This window comes from Cnephaeus nilssonii (genome assembly GCF_951640355.1).
Source record: "Cnephaeus nilssonii genome assembly, chromosome: 2".
Lineage (NCBI taxonomy): Eukaryota > Metazoa > Chordata > Mammalia > Chiroptera > Vespertilionidae > Cnephaeus > Cnephaeus nilssonii.
Window position 1 is genome coordinate 13,300,421 of NC_137073.1, and position 17,457 is coordinate 13,317,877.

Below are 17,457 nucleotides of genomic sequence, written 5' to 3' on the forward strand. Positions count from 1 at the left end.
GCACACGCATCTTCAAAACTCCCTTTTGGAAATGGGAGGGTCCAAGGCCTCACACCACAGAACATCCATTTCTGTAAAGCTGCACCAGTCCTGCACACTGGCCGGCGGCGGGGGGCGGGGGGGGGGGGAGGAGCGGAGCTTTGCAGGCCTGCGCCCCCTTTCATCAGGGCACCTGTACCACCCGGGAGAGCTCTGTCTGCAGTGCCTCGCTTTGACATACACCCGTTCTCTCATCGTCAGAGTCTCTGCCGGCTCCTTTCCCACAAAGGAGAAGCTGTGAGGACCCTGGAGCCCTGAGCACTGACGAGTGGTTCACAAATGTGTGTGTGTGTGTGGGGGGGGGGGACAGACCATTGCTCCCACAAGCAGGCATGGTGTCTGGGGCACCATTCACGGGTGAGTGGGAGTTGGGCCAGTGGGGGCCTGGGAATCCTGGGTTCTGTCCTGACCTAAGTAGCATGCTTCTCTCCTGTGGGAGCTGAGGTGGGCCCACAAGACCCCATGTGTACCTTTAGTAGGTGGGGGTACCCCATGTGCTCTGTGAGCAGAGAGAGGGGGGCCCGATGTCTCAGGCATGTGGTAATGGCTGCATTTGAGATTTACTTCCCATCTGAAGGGTCCCATTAAACTTAGGGTCGCCACCTGGCCCCGTTTTTTACTCTCCAGCGTCAGACTTATGACCCCAAGGTACGACGAAATAGAAATGCACCATTTAAAGCCTCAAACGGAGCACTGTGCATACAGTAAGTACCAGTCAGTTACGGGACATGGCTTGGCCTGAACCTGTGGTGAGGGAGAGAAACCACTACAGCCATTGGCTGTGCAGTGTTATCTGCCCTCTCCCAGACCAGGAGATCCTTTGAGAACTGCCGTGGGGCACCTGCCTGTGACAGACCTGGAGTGGGGCTGCGTGGAGTGGGTGGATGGAGTGGGTGGAAGGCATGTCACAGGTCCTGGAGGCGTTTAGGACCCGGTTCCTTTCTAGACCACCGGGAATGGCTGTCTTCCTGCTGAGGGTGGTTCCAAGGCGAGTGGCTGGAAATAGAGGCACAAAGAGGGTGCTGAGGAGCCTGGGAGCCTGTGCGAGTGGGGGGTCGGGGGGCTGCAGCTGGGGGCCATAGGCCAGACCATTGCAGACGTATCTTTTACCAGAAATACCCATGCTGCCCCCAGGCTGGGGTCCGAGGTCTGGCCTCCCGGGCGCTCCTGCAGGAAGGAAGAAAGCCCCTTTCTTCAGCTCTGCCCACACTAATGCAATAAAACAAATTGGGGTAATTGCTCTCCGCGGGGAGAGGGGATCCCAGGACAGGGCAGGCTGGCCAAGGAAATGACAACGACATCCGTTGATTGGGTCTTCATGGGGCATGTTGCATTCCGACATTTATTTCATTACATGTAATACGATTTCACTGGAGGCAGTATGATTCCCAGAAAGAGCTCCTGACTCCGAACTCTCATTTTCCTTTAGCGACTTAGCTCCTTGCTTTTCTTCACTAACCTCTCAGTGCCTCCTGGGGCTGGAGCGTCTCTGGGCCATGCACACATGAGGCAAGCTAACCATCACTCTGAGTCCCCGGGCCTCCATGGTAAGAGCAGAGACCCAAGTGCAAACTCGCTGAACTTCCTGGTTGAAGCCTCATCTCAGCCCGAGAACGTCCTTTTCGTCAGACAGATGTGTGAACCTCAGGGTGGGAGATGCGGAGCCGATGGCCAGGTGTGGCTTGGACTCTGCAGCAGCAAGCAGCGATGTCCGAAGCAGACACGGATGAGCGTGCACTCGCTGCCACTCTGCCAGCAGGCATCAGAGCCGCCCCCAGCCCCAGCCAAAACCTGCGCAGGGCTGACTCCTGACTGCATTCCAAACACTGCTCCTGTGAAGAGAAGTCAGCGGTCTGCACAGCTGCCCTCTCTTCGGTGCTGAGGTGCCCAAGGGCTGGGGTGACCGCAAGGCTCTCCCATCATTAGTAATGGCTAGCTCCCGCGTTATCCCCAAGGTGTGCAGAGTTTATGGGGCTGCATCTCACTAGTGATCATTATATGTGAAAAGCAAACTCATGATTAAGTCTGAGGGTTGACCTTCAATTTACATGAAAGAATACAAACCAGTCTTTAAGTGTCAGTTCAATGTGTCCTGGGAACTGTATGTAATCAGATACCGAGTACCTTAAACAGGATACAGGTTTCCATCCCATAGAACATTCCCCGGGACTCCTCTCCACGCAATTCCACGCCCCACTCACCAGAAAGCTGTGCAGCCAGGCCCTGCCCTGCCTGGCTCTGGGATCTCACACAGACCGACTCAGGCGTCAGGTGCTCTGGCTCTGGGTTCGAGCGGGTCATGCTGCACATGCTTTGGGTTCATCTGTGTGTTGCTGCATCAGGACTTGATTCCCTTCTGCAGCTGAGTGTCGTCCCTAGTGTGAATGCATCACAGTGTATCCATCCAGCCGGTGGACGTTTGCTCGTTCCCCACGCCTGGCAGTTATGAATGAGGCTGCTGTGGATGTGTGTGGCCTCCGTGCGGACAGCCGTCTTCGTTTTTCTCAGGCAAATGCCCAGGAGTGGAAGACTGGCTCCCAGAGCAGGCACAGTGTCACCTTGCAGGACACTGCCAACTGTTCTGCAAGGTGGTTGTGCCATCTTATACCCCATTAGCGATGAAACCCACTAGGAATTCCAGTCGCCTGCACCTCACCAGCATGGGGTGCTGACAGCATTTCAGATATGACCCCCTCGGGGGTTAAACGCTGTCTCCGAGCTTTTCATGCACTTGTCTCCTTTCTTATATCTTCATTAGTGAAGTATGTTCAGGTCCTACGTCCTGTTATTGAGATTTGTATGTTTTTGGTTAGACCTATGCACTGCTAATACTTTTCGCAGTCTCTGGCTTGCCTATTCATTTTCTTAATGGTGTCTTTTGATTATGGAAAATTTTAATATCGATATTTTTTTCTTTAATGCTTAGTGCTTTTTTGTGCCCTGTCCAAAAAATTTTTGTCAACCTCGAAGTAACTATGTTATCTTTGAAAACATTATGATTCTGGTGTTCATGTTTATAAAAAAAAAAATACTTTCCTTGACCCACTGTTTTGACTTAGTGTCTTGGTTGAAAATCAATTGACTGTATCTTTGTGAATGTGCTTCTGAAAGATACACTTTATGATTTCTTTTATGAACTTTAAGGTTTTGCTTTTACATTAGGTACATGATGACTTTCAAATTAGAGTTCAGTATAAATGAAATTGCAGTCAAAGCTCATTTTATTTTTCTATACAGATATCGAATGATTTTAACACTATTTATTAAAAAATGTCTTTTCTTTACCCATGGATTTGATACTTTAATATCAATCGACTATAGAGATTGGGTCTGTTTCTGGACCATTCTCTTCTGCTGATCTGTTTGTTGTTGTTTTTTTAGCTTAGATCAATGCCAAATACTTCAGTCTTAAATTAAGCTATAAAATCAGGAAGTATAAGTCCTCCAACTTTGTTCTTCTTTCTCAAGATTCTCTGTATTTCCATGTAAATTTTAGAACTGGCATGTCAATTTCTCCAAAAAGGCCCCCTGGGAGTTTGATAGAGATTGCCTTGATTCTACATGTAAATTTGGGTAAAATAGACATCTTAACAACAGTGAGTCTTCTGACCCACGATCATGGTACATCGCTTCATTGATGTAGGTCTTTTAAATTCCTATCAGCAATGTTGTGCAGTTTTAGTGTACACATCTTGGGCCTCCTTAATCAGATTTATTATGGGGGTATTTGGGGGCTATTGATGCAATTGTAGACAGTATTCTCAGTTGTTTTTGTATTCTGTTTTATTTTCTAATGATTTCTTAATAGTATAGTACAGTTATCTTCTCATTGACCTTTATCCTGCAACTTGTGAAATTCATGTATTCATTTTAGTAACTGCTTTTTAGATTCCCCTGGATATTCCACATACACAATCGTATCTATGAATAACAGTTTCATTTCTTTTTCTTGTCTGATTGCACTAAGACTTCTAGGAGAGTGTTGAAGAGCAGAATGAGGAACAGACATCCGGGCCTGGTGTCTAACCGCACGTGAAAGCTTCCTCCTCACCGTGAAGAGCCGTGTGAGCTGAGGCGTCACAGAGGCCTTTGTCAGGCTGAGGAAGTTCTGTCATGAGTGGGTGCTGAATTGTATCATGTGCTTTTTTTTTTGCATTTGAGATGATAAAATACTTCTTCATCTATATTCTGTTACTATAGTGAATTGCTAATTGGCTTTCAAATGTTAAAACCACCTCACACTCCTGAGATAGAGCATGCCTTTTTATATTGCCGGATTTGATTTGCTGATATTTTGCAGAGGGTGTCTATGCCTTTGCTCATGAGGGACAGCAGTCTCTACTTTCCTTTTGCTGATGTCCTTGCCAGCTTTTGGTATCACTGTTCTGCTGGTCACATAAAACAATCTGGGAAGTGTTCCCTCCTCTGCTATTTTCCAAAAGAGTTTGTGTGTAGGATTGCTATTATTTCCTCCTAAAGCATTTGATAGATTCCACTGGTGAAGCCATCTGGGCCTGCACTTTTCTTTCTGGAATGGTTTTTGATTACAAATTCAATTTATTTCACAGGTATGGAGCCACTTAGATTTCCTGTTTCCTTTTGTCTCAGTTTTGGTAAGCTGCATTTGTCCATTTCATCTAAATCGTTGAATTTATTGGCCCAAAGCTTTCATAATATCCCAGGTGACTCTTTATGGCAGGATCTCGGACGCAATTACCAGTTATTTGAGGAAAGTGTTTTCTCACGGTGCCCTTCAATCACAGCCTGGCTGCGGCTCCCGGCTCTGCTGAATTCTGACCTGAAAGCTATAGGTCCTCTGGGCCTGTGTTTTCTGCATTTCAGATATGGCTTTTCCCCCTTGTGTTAACAAGACAGTAGGACAGTCTGCACACAAGGAGCTTCAGAAGGCCCTCCTGTGGGTGCTGCAGCCAGGTGTGAGCACAGAGCCACAAGCAGCGCAGGTGTTTAGCAGTCAAGCCCCTGCTGATAAATGACTAAGGACTTGAAGCCACATGGAAAGTGCGCCAGCATCTTGTCACTGCTTTCTGCAGCCTGTAGGTTATTCGGGGGTCACCGAAATGTACAGACAGGAACGCTAATCCTCACGTCAGCTTCTGAGAGGCGTCAGAGGCTCTTGTTCATGCCCGAATTCACCAGGTCCTGACCCTTTGTTACTCCTTTCATACCGTGTGGACGAAAAGGGGTTCTATGGAAAGTAAACTCACAGGGTGATCTGATCATAAATTCTTAACCGAGCAAATCATAGTGGGCAGTCAAGTCCCAGGCATATAACTTTTTAGTGAAAGGTTTGTCTCTCAAGCCCTGCCCATTGTTTCTGTGTTTCTAGATTAACACACCTTTGAAGTAAACATAACCACCTTCAAAAGAGCACATAATCTCTTCAACTGTCCTGTAATTCAATCCCATCTTGCTTCCTCCCACCCTCATGCCATCTTCCCGGATTTCAAATGCATACAGGAACTGTGAAACTGTCTGGAGCATCTGAGATCTTGCTCCCTGGCATAGGTCATCAGCTAGGCTCAAATAAACTCTTATAGAAATTTTCTGCAGGTTTAAACATTACTTATGTCGACGGTTGTATCTCTCCACTTCTGCCATATAAAAATGCCCTGCTCCAGCATAGCAAATATGCAATTTGAATGAAAACTGCTAATTTTAGCCCAGCTAGCATGGCTCAGTGGTTGAGTGGCGACCTATGAACCAGGAGGTCATGGTTCGATTACCGGCCAGGGCAAATGCCAGGGTTGCGGGCTCCATCCCCAGTGTGGGGTGTGCAGGAGGCAGCCAATCAATGATTCTCTCATCATGGATGTTTCTAGCTCTCTCCCTCTTCCTTCCTCTCTGAAATCAATAAAAACATATTTAAAAAAATAAAAACAAACCTGCTAATTTTAGCTGTGATTTTGCTCAATAAGAGTTGAGGGTACTAAGTATTTAACTCCTGAAAGGTCTTCAAGCAATAATAAAAATAGTGTACTATCAGGAGGAATGTGGAACAAGATGTTGGGAGAATTGTAGAGCGCGCAGGAAACAAAAGCCGTGCTGGCACACCGAGTGCAAGCAGGAGCAGCTGTGCTAGGAGGCGCACCCCAGAAGTGGAATTCATCAGCAATCAGGTTCCCCACACCTTCTGTCCTTATTCCCAGGACTCTGGAGAGCGTTTGGACACCAAAAGTATTTTTTCACTTGCCATTCATTGTTCAGGTTTGCACGTTCTCTGTAAGGCAGTGCTTACGCCAAAGCAGGTTCCTACAGGAGGAGAGAGATGGCAGCAAAGAGCCCTGCACATCTGCTGCTGCCAAACCCAACAGCCCTGTGCACATGCCCCAGACAGAGGCCAGGCAGAGGGGGCGGGAGCTGGAAAGAGGGAGGTGCAGAAGAGAGTGGGCTTCGGTTTCTCAATTCTTGGGGTGGGGGTGGGGGTCAAACTAAAACCGCATGGTACTATCCAGGTCTGAGAATTCCCAGCAACAAGGGCACTGGCTCAATTCCCAGAATTTTAGCAATTGAGAGCTCTAAACCCTCAGCACACACAGTTCATCAGCCTGTGACAGTGTGACATAATCAAGGACAGCTTCAGCTCCCAAGGCCCGTGTGGAAAATCCATTGTCTGCTCCGCCCGAGAAGCGCAGGGGTCAGAGGCAAAGGGCTCCAGGCTTCAGTGACAGGTTTCTGGCGTGCTCCGGGGTAAAAACTCTGGCTGGTATGAACTCAGTTACACACACATATATTCTGTCTTGACAAAAATGGAGATTGAGGAAAAAGTGAAAACTTTTTTTTTTTTTAAGGCATAAAGGCAACCTGCTGCCTTAAACACAGTGATTCACTCACGCTATTTCCCACGTCTGTGAGAGATTCTCCACTCTAATATGACTGAAATCTATGCATTTAGAACAGAAAATGGAGCCCAAAATCGGAGAAACGATCCCGAGCTCTCCCAAAAAGTCACCTACTGTGCGTTTGCCCCATTCCAGAGGAAAGGCACAGACGTGCGTCCTAAGCTGACTGACTTTGCTCTGAGGAAGGAAGCTGAGTGGGGTCACCTGGGCCCACACAGCCACTCTGCGCTGCCATCCCAGCAACTCGAGGTAGGAGGACAGGGAGACAAGACTGCTCCACCTTCTCAGGGGAGGGGCGGGGGGACTCCATGCTGCCCACACCTGGCTTCAGGATGCAAACTCATGGAGCCCCAACTGAGGCTGCCTGGAGCCGCAGAGGGAGCCTATGTTGCTTGAACTCCAGCTTCAATCCAATCATGTCAACAGTGGGGTAACCGCCTTGCCTCCACCAGCACCATGTGGTGACAGTGTGGGGCCATCATGTCACTTCACATCAGTGGGCACCACAAGCGAGTAGAAGCAGGACATCCCACCCCACTCAGCACAGGCCCACAGATGGCACAGGGAGCCAGGCAGGAAGCTGTGTCCCGTGGGTCTGTTTTGAGCGGCGGCCTCTGGCCAGGTGGATGGTCTTCCCAGGGCTTGAAGGCATGTGGTTTTTATCTGGTGCTCAAGGGAGGAACACAGAGGAAAATCTGGCTCGCTGGGGTCTCTGGTCTCCAGTCCTGCCCACAAAGAGATGTCTCTGGGTCATCTCCCCTGAAGCGGCTGACCTCTTGCCAGGTTTCAAAAGTAATTTGTCCTGCCGAAACCGGTTTGGCTCAGTGGATAGAGCGTCGGTCTGCGGACTGGAAGGTCCCAGGTTCGATTCCGGTCAAGGGCATGTACATTGGTTGCGGGCACGTCCCCCAGTGTGGGGTGTGCAGGAGGCAGCTGGTCGATGTCTCTCTCTCATCGATGTTTCTAGCTCTCTATCCCTCTCCCTTCCTCTCTGTGAAAAATCAATAAAAAATATATATATTTTTAAAAAAAGTAATTTGTCCTGCCCTGAAGTGTGTGGCCGAGGAGCTCTGTGGATGTGCATGCCTGTAGGGCCCTCATCCCATCAGCAAACAGGACTTTTTCATCACCCCAAAAGTTCCCACATGCCCCGCAACCCCAGTCAATCCCCACCCTGAATCCCAGAGGCAACTGCCTCCCAGTCTGTGGTATTTTGTTAGAGCAGCCTCAGAAAACTAAAGCACATTCCAATATTTGCTTTTGTCCATCTTTAATTTTAGCTATTCTTGTGGGCATGCAATGATATCTCATTGTAGATTTACTAGCATCTCCCTAACAGCCAATAAAGCTGAGCGATTTTTCAAGTGCTTATAATAGCCATTTGTACGTCTTCCTTTGTGAAGTACTGAATTGTCTTTATTACTGAGGTTTTTTTGGTTCTTTACATATCCCGGTAGAGGTTCTTAGGTATAATGGTATTTTGAATATTTTCTCCCAATCTATCACTTGTCATTATCAATGCTGTCTTTTGAAGAACAGAAGATTTTAATCTCGATGAAGTCCAATTTATCCATTTTTTTTCTTTTATGGTTAATGTTCTCACACTGTGCTGTAAGAAATTTTTGCCTATCCCAAAACTGCAAAAATATTCTTTTGTTATCTTCAAGAAGTGCTATAATTTTAAGTTTTATGTTTACAGTCCATCTCAAACTAATTTTGTGTCTGTTGTGATAAAAGGATTGGGCTTTGTTTCACCCTATGTAGATATCCAGACATCCCAGCACCATTTGTTAAAAAGACTTTTCTTTCTCAGATTGACTTTGTGCCTTGTCCAAAAATCATTTGACTGTGATTTCAATGCGGTACTATTTCTAGACTATCTAACCTACTTCATCCTGTGCCTACATCACATTGTCTCGATGACTATGGGAAGTCTTGAACAACTTGACTCTTATTCAAAACTAGAGGCCCGATGCATAAAATTTGTGCAAGAGTAGGCCTTCCTTCCCCCAGCTGCCGGCACCAGCTTCCCTCTGGCACCTGGGACCCAGGCTTCCCTCCAGCTGCTGGCAGGCACCTGGAGCCCGGGCTTCCCTTGCAGCCCCGGCTTCGTCTGAAGATCATCCGGAAGGACATCCAGTCTAATTAGCATATTATGCTATTACTAGAGGCCTGGTGCACGAAATTCGTGCATGGGAAGGGCCAATCAGGGCCTTCAGGCTGCCAGCCGGGGCCTTCCTTCGTTCCGCACTGCCCCCTGGTGGTCAGTGCATGTCATAGCGAGTGATTGAACTGGTCTTCCAGTCGAACTCCTGAGGGGACACTTTGCATATTAGCCTGTTATATATATAGATTATTATAGATTGTTCTGGCTATTCTAGGTCCTTGGCAGTTCATCAATTTCTAAGAACGAAATCCTTCTAGATTACATTTGGGGTTGCATAAAATCTGTAGATCAATTTGGGGACACCTGACAGTTGAGCTATTTGAGACTTTTGATTCACAAACACGGTCTAAGTTTCTTTAATTTCTCTCAGCAATGTTTGGTAGCTTTCAAGGTCCAAGTGTTGTACTTTCGTTAAAATTTCCTAAGTAGTTTATGGTTTGGGATGTGATTGTTACTAATATATTTTATAATTTCAAGATTTTGCTAGAATATAGGAATATTATTTTGTATTCTGCCCATGAATCTTGCACTCAAGTTAAATTCAATCACTGGTTCTAAGAACCCTTATGATCTTCCATATATATGAACTTTGCATCGATGAATATAGATGATTTTATGTCTTCCATTCTACTTTTCAGGGATTTTATTCCTCTTTCTGGCTTTATTACACTAGTTAAGATCTTCACGGTCAAATAGATGTGATGAGAGTGGACAACCCTGCCTTGTTCCCAATCTTATGGGAAAAACATTCAGTCTTTCACCATTAAGCACAATATTAGCTGTAGGTAGTTTATATGCTTACCTTTTATCAGGTTGAGGATGTTTCCTTCTACTCCTAGTTTGCTGAGGTTTTTAAAAAATTGTTTAATTTTGTCTAATATTTTCCTCACATTGAGATGATCATATCCTTTAAAAAATATTTTTATTGATTTTAGAGAGAGAGAAAGGGAGAGGGGAGAGAGAAACATTGATGTGATAGAGAAATATTGATTGGCTGACTTCTTCACAACCCCCACCGGGAAATGAACCTGTAACCTGGGCATGTGCCCTGACCGGGAATCGAACCAGCAACCCTTCTGTGCACAGAACAACGTGCCACACTGGTCAGGGCAGATGGTCATATCATTTTATATCTTTCTCTCTTGATTTGGTATTTAATAAATTACATCAATTCATTCATGTCCAGCCAATCTTGCATTCTGGAAAAAATCCCACATGGTATTGATGCATTATGCTTTTCATGTACTGCTGGACTCATCCTACCTAATAAAATAGTAATATGCATATTGACCACACCTTCGCTATGCCCAAGCCACGCCCACCAGCCAAAGCCATGCCCACCAGCCAATCAGGGTGAGTATGCAAATTACACAACAAAGATGGCAGTTAATTTGCATACACCGAGGGAGGGAGGAGTGAAGACTGAAGACAACTTAGAAGGAAGAGGGAGGAAAAGCAGAAAGCAAGGTGGCTGCCAGAGGGAAAGCCCGGTCGGGGCGGGGCAGGGTGGGGCGGGTGGCAGCGGCCGGCAGGTGCAGGCGCGGCGGCCGCAATGGCCGCGCACGCGGCTGCAGCAGCCGCTTGCAGGATTCTTCCTACAAATGGGCTACTAGTCTATACTAATAAAAGGGTAATACGCAAATTGACTGAACGGCAGAAGGACCGGTTGCTATGACATGCACTGACCACCAGAGGACAGACACTCAATGCAAGAGCTGCCCCTAGTGGTCAGTGCGTTCTCACAGGGGGAGCACCGCTCAGCCAGAAGCCGGGCTCACGGCTGGCGAGTGCAGTGGTGGTTGCGGGAGCCTCTCCCGCCTCTGCAGCAGTGCTAAGGATGTCCGACTGCCCGCTTAGGCCCGCTCCCTGGAGGCCGGGCTGAGGGACCCCCTGAGTGCACTTATTTCATGCACTGGGCCTCTAGTTTACTAATAATTCCTTAAGAATTTAATATCTGCTCTTGAAAAATCTGCTTGGTAATTTCCTATTCTTGACATTACCTTGTCTTTGCCAGCCTCAGAAAAATGAATTGGGAAGGGTTCCCTCCCTCTGCTTTCTGAATGTGTATAGGATTCATATAGTTTCTTCCTTAAATATTTCATAGAACTCCTCAGGAAAGGCTACTGGGCCTGAAGTTTTCTCAATGGGAAGGTGCTTTTGGTCTGTCTGTGTTCATGATCTCTATTTATAGAACTATTCACATTCCCGTCTCTTCCTCTGTTAGTGTTGCTCACCCATGTCTTTGAAGGAATTTAACCATTTCCTTGAATCACTTGCTCTATGTGCATAAAGTTGTTCATACTATTTCTCTTTAACTTTTTATTTTGAAAAATTCTTTGATTTCAGAAAATCTGTAAAAATCGTCTGGAGTTCCTGTATACCTGTTGCTATTAATTCACTATTACACTACCAACCTTACTTGGATTTCACCAGTTTTCCCATTAATGTCCTTTATGTACCAGGGACAATCCAGGGTGCACATTAACTGTCATGTTCCCTGAGTCTGACAATGCCTCAGTCTTTAATTGCATCTCATAATCTTGATACTTGAAAACTCTGGTTGGTAATTTTGAAGAGTACCCCTCCGTTGGGGTCTGATGCTTTCTCATGATGAGATGAGAGCAATGCATTTTTGTAAGACGGCAATGGAAGTGATGCTATGTCCTTGGAGCTCCTTCAGTGCACAGATTCCTCTCCTCTATATCCTGCCCTGGAATTCCAAAAGGATTAGGGACGAGGAAAGCCTCCTGCCTTCCATCCTCCTCCACTCCCAGCAGTGGGCAAGGTCCCCCCTCTGCCTGTCCCCTTCCTCCGTGGATCTTCCCCCTCTACCTGCCTCCCCCTGCCTCCCCACAGAGAGCCAGGTTGTCAAGGGGCTTACCTCATGCGTTTCCCTCTGGACCCCCGTCCCACACTGTCTGTTGTCCGACATGAAACAGCTGCATCATGCAGTGTGTCCGGGTCCAGCTGTTCACAGAGAGCAGGTAGCCTGGGCCATCTCTCCACCAATACTCCCTAGCCCCCTCCCCAGCATTGCAAGGGGCATAAGGGCTCAGTACACAGAAGCCTTAAGGACAGGAGCCATGATGACCCCGTCTCAGGCTCCTGGGAAGAGCAGGCCTTCTGTGGGCACAGAGGCCATGCGGTTTCCTCTCCTTCTGCTCAGCACTTTTACCTACACAGCTTTGGGGTTCCCTCTGAGACTGAGCTCTACAAGAGCCCATCCGTCTTTCAGGGCATTTGGACCACTGCCAGCTGACAAAGAGCACAGTGGTTTCTGAGTGTTCAGAACAGTTACCGCTACGCTGATTCTTGGCACTGGTTCTGACCCAGTACCACCAGATCAGGGGCTGAACAGGGGCTTCATTCACAGTCATTTTAGTGTCACCAGGTCTGCTGTGGTTTCTCCACCTCACAGAGGGATGGACATTTTGCTGCTGGCACTCTTTTTTGTCAAGTCAACTCTATTTTCTGCTTGCTACTGAAGGAAGATTAATAATATCCAACATACAGACTAAATCAAGTAATTATACCTTTTAGTGCACCTGATAATTTCTCACCCAGCTGGCACTAACAGTCAATCAAACGCCATAAAAGGTGCTTTAGGATGTGCTAATGTTCCACTGCACTCTGCCAGGCATGGTGGGATTTGTTCAACTCGCAGCCTCACACACCACGCACAAAACAGCCTGACAGGTCCGCCGCCCAGAGCTTCCACGCCCGGGCTGTCCCTGCACGGGGGCCTCTTGCTTTATGTGTCCCACCTATTGAAGCTGCCATTCCACGGGTCCCAATAAGGTCCTTGAAACATTTCATACATTTAAAAAATTAATCCTCACCCAAGGATATGTTTTTATTGATTTTAGAGAAAGGGAGAGAAAGAGAGAAAAATATCGATCTGTTGCCTCTTGTACAAGCCCCGGCTGGGGATTAAACCTGAAACCTAGGACCAGGAATTAAACCCAAAAGCTTTTGATGCACAGGACAATGCTCCGATCATCTGAGCCACCTGGCCAGGGCACATTTCATACATTTTTGTACTTTATAAGCCAGCCAAGGAGAGAATCCAAAATCAAGTCTTAGATGGACAAGGAACTATAGACAATAATTTCAATGTTTCATCCAAAGGAACTGTGAAAATGATTATCTTTCTAGTTAAACGGAAAGTAAACTCAGAGAAAGCATCATAACTGGATTGTGCAGACTCTAGACACGCGGCGTCTCCCAGTATCGGTGGCTACTCACATTTACCCCGGTCAGGAACACTGCCAACCACGCCTGCTCCTAACGGGGTGCTCCGGACTCTACAACCGGCACTGCCACAGCCCCTGGGGGCCTGCTCACCACCCAAGTGGATGTGACCATCACACGGGCCCGGCCCCAGGCCTGCTGCCCTAGGTGGAGCTGGGCCCTCGGCATCCAGCTGCTTCCAGTGCCCAGGGGGCCCCGGGCCAGTTCACCAAACCACAGCCGGCCGGCCATGGTGCTATGGGGAAAGCCATCGAAGAGGGGATCTGAAGTGTGTGAGTGGGCTCTCGATAGTAACAGAAGGAACGGGGAGGTGTGTGCCTTTAGGACTCTGGTCCCACTCAATGACTGGCACGTTGTCCCTTCACAGAGCCGATGTCGGTCAGTGCTAGTTAAGGGCTAGCATTGGTCAGTTCCTGTGTATGGATGTGGAAGCTGACAGTGAAGAAGGCTGATAGGAAAGATTGACTTATTGGAACTGTGGTGTTGGAGGGGAGCTTTATGGATACCTTAGACCAGTGGTAGCCAACTGGAGGTCCGTGAGGTCCAAAAGGTTGGTGACCGCTGGTTTATAGGAAACCTCTGGAGCAGCGGTCGCCAACTGAAGGGTTGGCGACTGCTGCCCTAGACCAGCAGAAAGTTGAACAGGTGGGTCCAAGAACAAATTAAGCCTGAAACCTTGCTGGTGGCAAAAATGACACAACTGAAGCTGCCCTACTTTGGCAGGGTATCCGGAGGAGGCAGGGTTCTTTGGAAAGACAATAATGCCAGGGAATGGAAGGCAGCAGGGAAAGAGGAAGACCAGGTATGAGTAGACCGACTCCAAGGAAGAAGCCAGGGGCATGAATCTATAGGAGCTGAGCAGGGCTGTTGAGGACAGGACACTGTTGACATCACTCATTCACAGGGTCCCCAGGAGTCGGAGTCGACTTGAGGGCATGAAACAACTGGTCAGGATTTGAGGGCGACGGAGCACAAAACAGATACAGGGAACGAGGGCATCACAGAGCGACAGCCACAGTGAGGTAAAAGGGCTGCGCTGAACAGAGGGCACGCGGGAGTGCAGGCTCACGGCCAAAAGTATACCAGTAAACGGAGCATCTGATGAGAAATGGGACAGCACATAATTTTAGAGGCCTCACCACAAAATGCTCACTAATTACACTGGAAAAAGTGACACCGAGAGGACCAGCTGGGCCCCCTGGAGTCAGTGAGGGGACAGATGGATGCTGCCCCAAGGAGGGGCGTGCAGGGCCTCCTGGCAGGGATGCCCACCTCAGGCTGGTCAGGGGCACATCGGAAAACACAGTGTCAAGTCGCAGAGCAGGGAGACTGAGGACCGTCGGGACCAGAGGGGACATAGCAAGGTGGTCCCTATGGATGAAGCAGCTTGTGCTCAGGCAGGTCGGGAGCAAGTTCTCTGCCCCATCCCCCAACAATTCTGCATGTTTGTGACTGTCCCCCAAGGAAAAACTTAAAGCAAACACATACTTAGCATATCTGTATGACAAGGTTTCCAATTTAAGAGAATTTAGTATTTTATAATGTTTTAATAAAAAGTTAAGACCTTATTTACTTAATAGAAGAGAGAGTGAAAAAGAAGGGAAAACTGCCAAATTCTCTTGTCTACAGCCGGAAGTCAGAAGGAACCACGGCGCTCCTCATTTTAAGGCTTAGATAATGTTTCTGAAAAACTTTAGGGCAACTGCCAGTGAAGTTAAAAGTGGGATACGCACTTTCAGAGGCTCCGTAGAAGGGGGAAGCTAAGGAACCCTAGTCTCCAGGGTTGAGCAAGAGAGCGTAAGAGGTGAACACAGGTGAGCAGCACGCAGAGCACACAACTGCCCCCAATGGCCACACTGGAGTAAAGAAACAGCTGAACCCCCTTCCACTCCCCAAATCCATGAGCATGGTGTCCAAAAAAAAAAGACTACCAGCAGAGACAGAGGGAAGCCCGCGTGGCTATCTCCGGGTGAGGATTCAGGTGACGTGGTGCCCTTCTGACTGATTTAAAGTGATGGGAAATGTTTTGGACATTCCAGAGCCATGGGAAGGCTGGGGAGAGAGAAGCTTTGAGAGGCTGCACCCCACGAGTCTGTGTGAAACGGACTGAGCCATGGTTGTTGTGCACAGAAAGTGGTCGTGTGAAGGACCAGGGAAGCCAATGGAGTTTCCAGGGCTCAGTGAGAGGCCACTGGTCACCACAGAAAGAGGGAGAAGGGGCCCAGCTGGCCCGGCCCAACCGACAGGAGGACAGTACATTTCCCCCCAAATATTACAAATAAAAGTTCTACTTACTGCTCCGAGCATGATTCTGAAAATCAGCCACCGAAAGCCCCACAGAACGATCCGGGACGTGGGGGTCTTCCTGGGCAGCCGAGACAGAGTCCAAAGAGGGCACAGGAAAATCCCCAGGAACCCCGTTTCCAGAAGCTGGGACTCCCATCCTGATGGTGACAGGAAGAACAAAGGCCATGTTAACACAGCTGGACATGCTCTACAGAGACAGTCCCACCAAATTCAGTTTAACCTAACAGTCCTGAACACAGGATGGATGGAGACCAAGGAGCGCGTCAGCCCACAGTCAAGATGCACCTCGGCGGCAACTTGCGGCACCGTGCCCCCGCGCCCGAGCCAGGCCCCCTGCATTCAGACCACCGTCTCCTGTCCTTCTCAGGGCACTGCAAGTGTGGCACGGCCTCATGCTGAGCACACACCGCCAGTGGGGGCTGGCGAGGCCTCTCCCACTCATAGGCTTGCATTTGCAATCATGACTTTTTGCATTCTTTCCCGAGGAGCATTCACCAGGATGGACAACGTGCACCGAGGAGGCCAGAGACCTGCATGTGAGGTTCTGACTGCAAAGCTGAATCTGGTCCCTGTCTGCCCCAGGTGAGGGAGGAAGTCAGGGGAGAAGCAGGAACAGGTGATGGTGGCTCCAGATGAAACTGCCTCGTGTCAGCCCCACGTGGGCCCAGTCCGTTATGGCAGCAGCTCTACAGGTTCGATGTGAGGGGTGCTAGCTAATCCTTCCTGCTGGGAGCCCCATGTGAGACATGTGGGTGAGTGTAGTGCACCCGAAAGCACGTTCTTACAGAGCAGATGGTATTCCAAATCCTAACAACTCACTGAGTTGGCCCCACTGTACAAACAGCTGCTCAGTGTCACCCAGAACCCAGAACAGCTTCAGGCAGTTGTAAACCAGGCTCTTCAAAAGGAACATGCATATTGCACAAGTTCCTGTTAATAAAATAATTATGCTGCATTACATATTCTGTACATATTCTGTGGTTCCATTTATAGAAGGTTCTAGAATGAGGAAAACTGATGCAGGTGAAAGAAATCGGAACACAGCTGCCTGGAGAGGCGGGCCGGGGGACATGAGTCTGCGCCTGGTCAGGGAGTGTGCTCCCTGAGACTCACCAGAGGAACCTTAGGGCCTGAGCATTGTTTCTTCCTCAGACACAAACCTATACGAATCCTGAACCCTAGTTCTAGGGCTGATGGACAGGTCTTCAGGCCTGAAACTTATTTGAGGGGCACTGAATACTGGACTGAGCAATGAACAGACATGTGATGAAGCCAGCAGAGCGAAAGACAAGCCGCAGAGTCCAGGCAGGGGCGCGCATAGGTTTCACTGTACAACTGTTCAAACTCTCTGTAGTTTGAAATTTTTCATTAGATGCAGGGTGGCAGGGTTCCATTTACTCTCACGTGTTTGTGGATTTCTGGAAACCCCAGTTCCCAATCAGTTCTTTTGAGAGAACAGGTCTTTTGTAGCAATGCAGTGCCTGCGTGCGGCATGCCTGACACAGGGTGACAGTGACTGTCACTGCCCAGAGGGGCAGGTAGTCTCGCCTGGATGAGCAGCTGGTATCAGTGGACCCATGTGCCCTGTGCTAGGGTCTCTGGGGAGATGATTCCAGAAGCAGAAAGAAGCCTGAACAGTGCTGGGCGCCAAGGCAAGGTGGGCAGGCGGAGCACAGCTCCACCAGCTGTGGTGGGTCCTGTAGCACTGCTGTCAGCCGAGGGAGAGAAAAGCTGAGCCGCAGGGCGCTCTGGCCAAGGCCAGGAAGGGGAGACTGGATGCATGGGATGCCCGCATGGCTCAGTCCCGCCCCTCCGGGGCCCCCTGCACTGCAC

At 48.6% G+C, this 17,457-nt stretch overlaps 1 protein-coding gene across 2 annotated transcripts in view; it reads right to left on the reverse strand.

Annotated features, from left to right (window-relative positions):
• Positions 1-17,457, reverse strand: part of LMF1 (lipase maturation factor 1) — a 113,240-nt gene that overhangs the window by 45,642 nt on the left and 50,141 nt on the right. Inside the window, exon 3 of one of the 2 annotated variants that reach the window (XM_079793109.1) lies at positions 15,609-15,761. In XM_079793109.1, coding sequence (XP_079649235.1) covers positions 15,609-15,761 — 153 coding nt within the window. The remainder of the gene's footprint in view (positions 1-15,608; positions 15,762-17,457) is intronic. The other variant, XM_079793108.1, reaches the window with a different exon arrangement.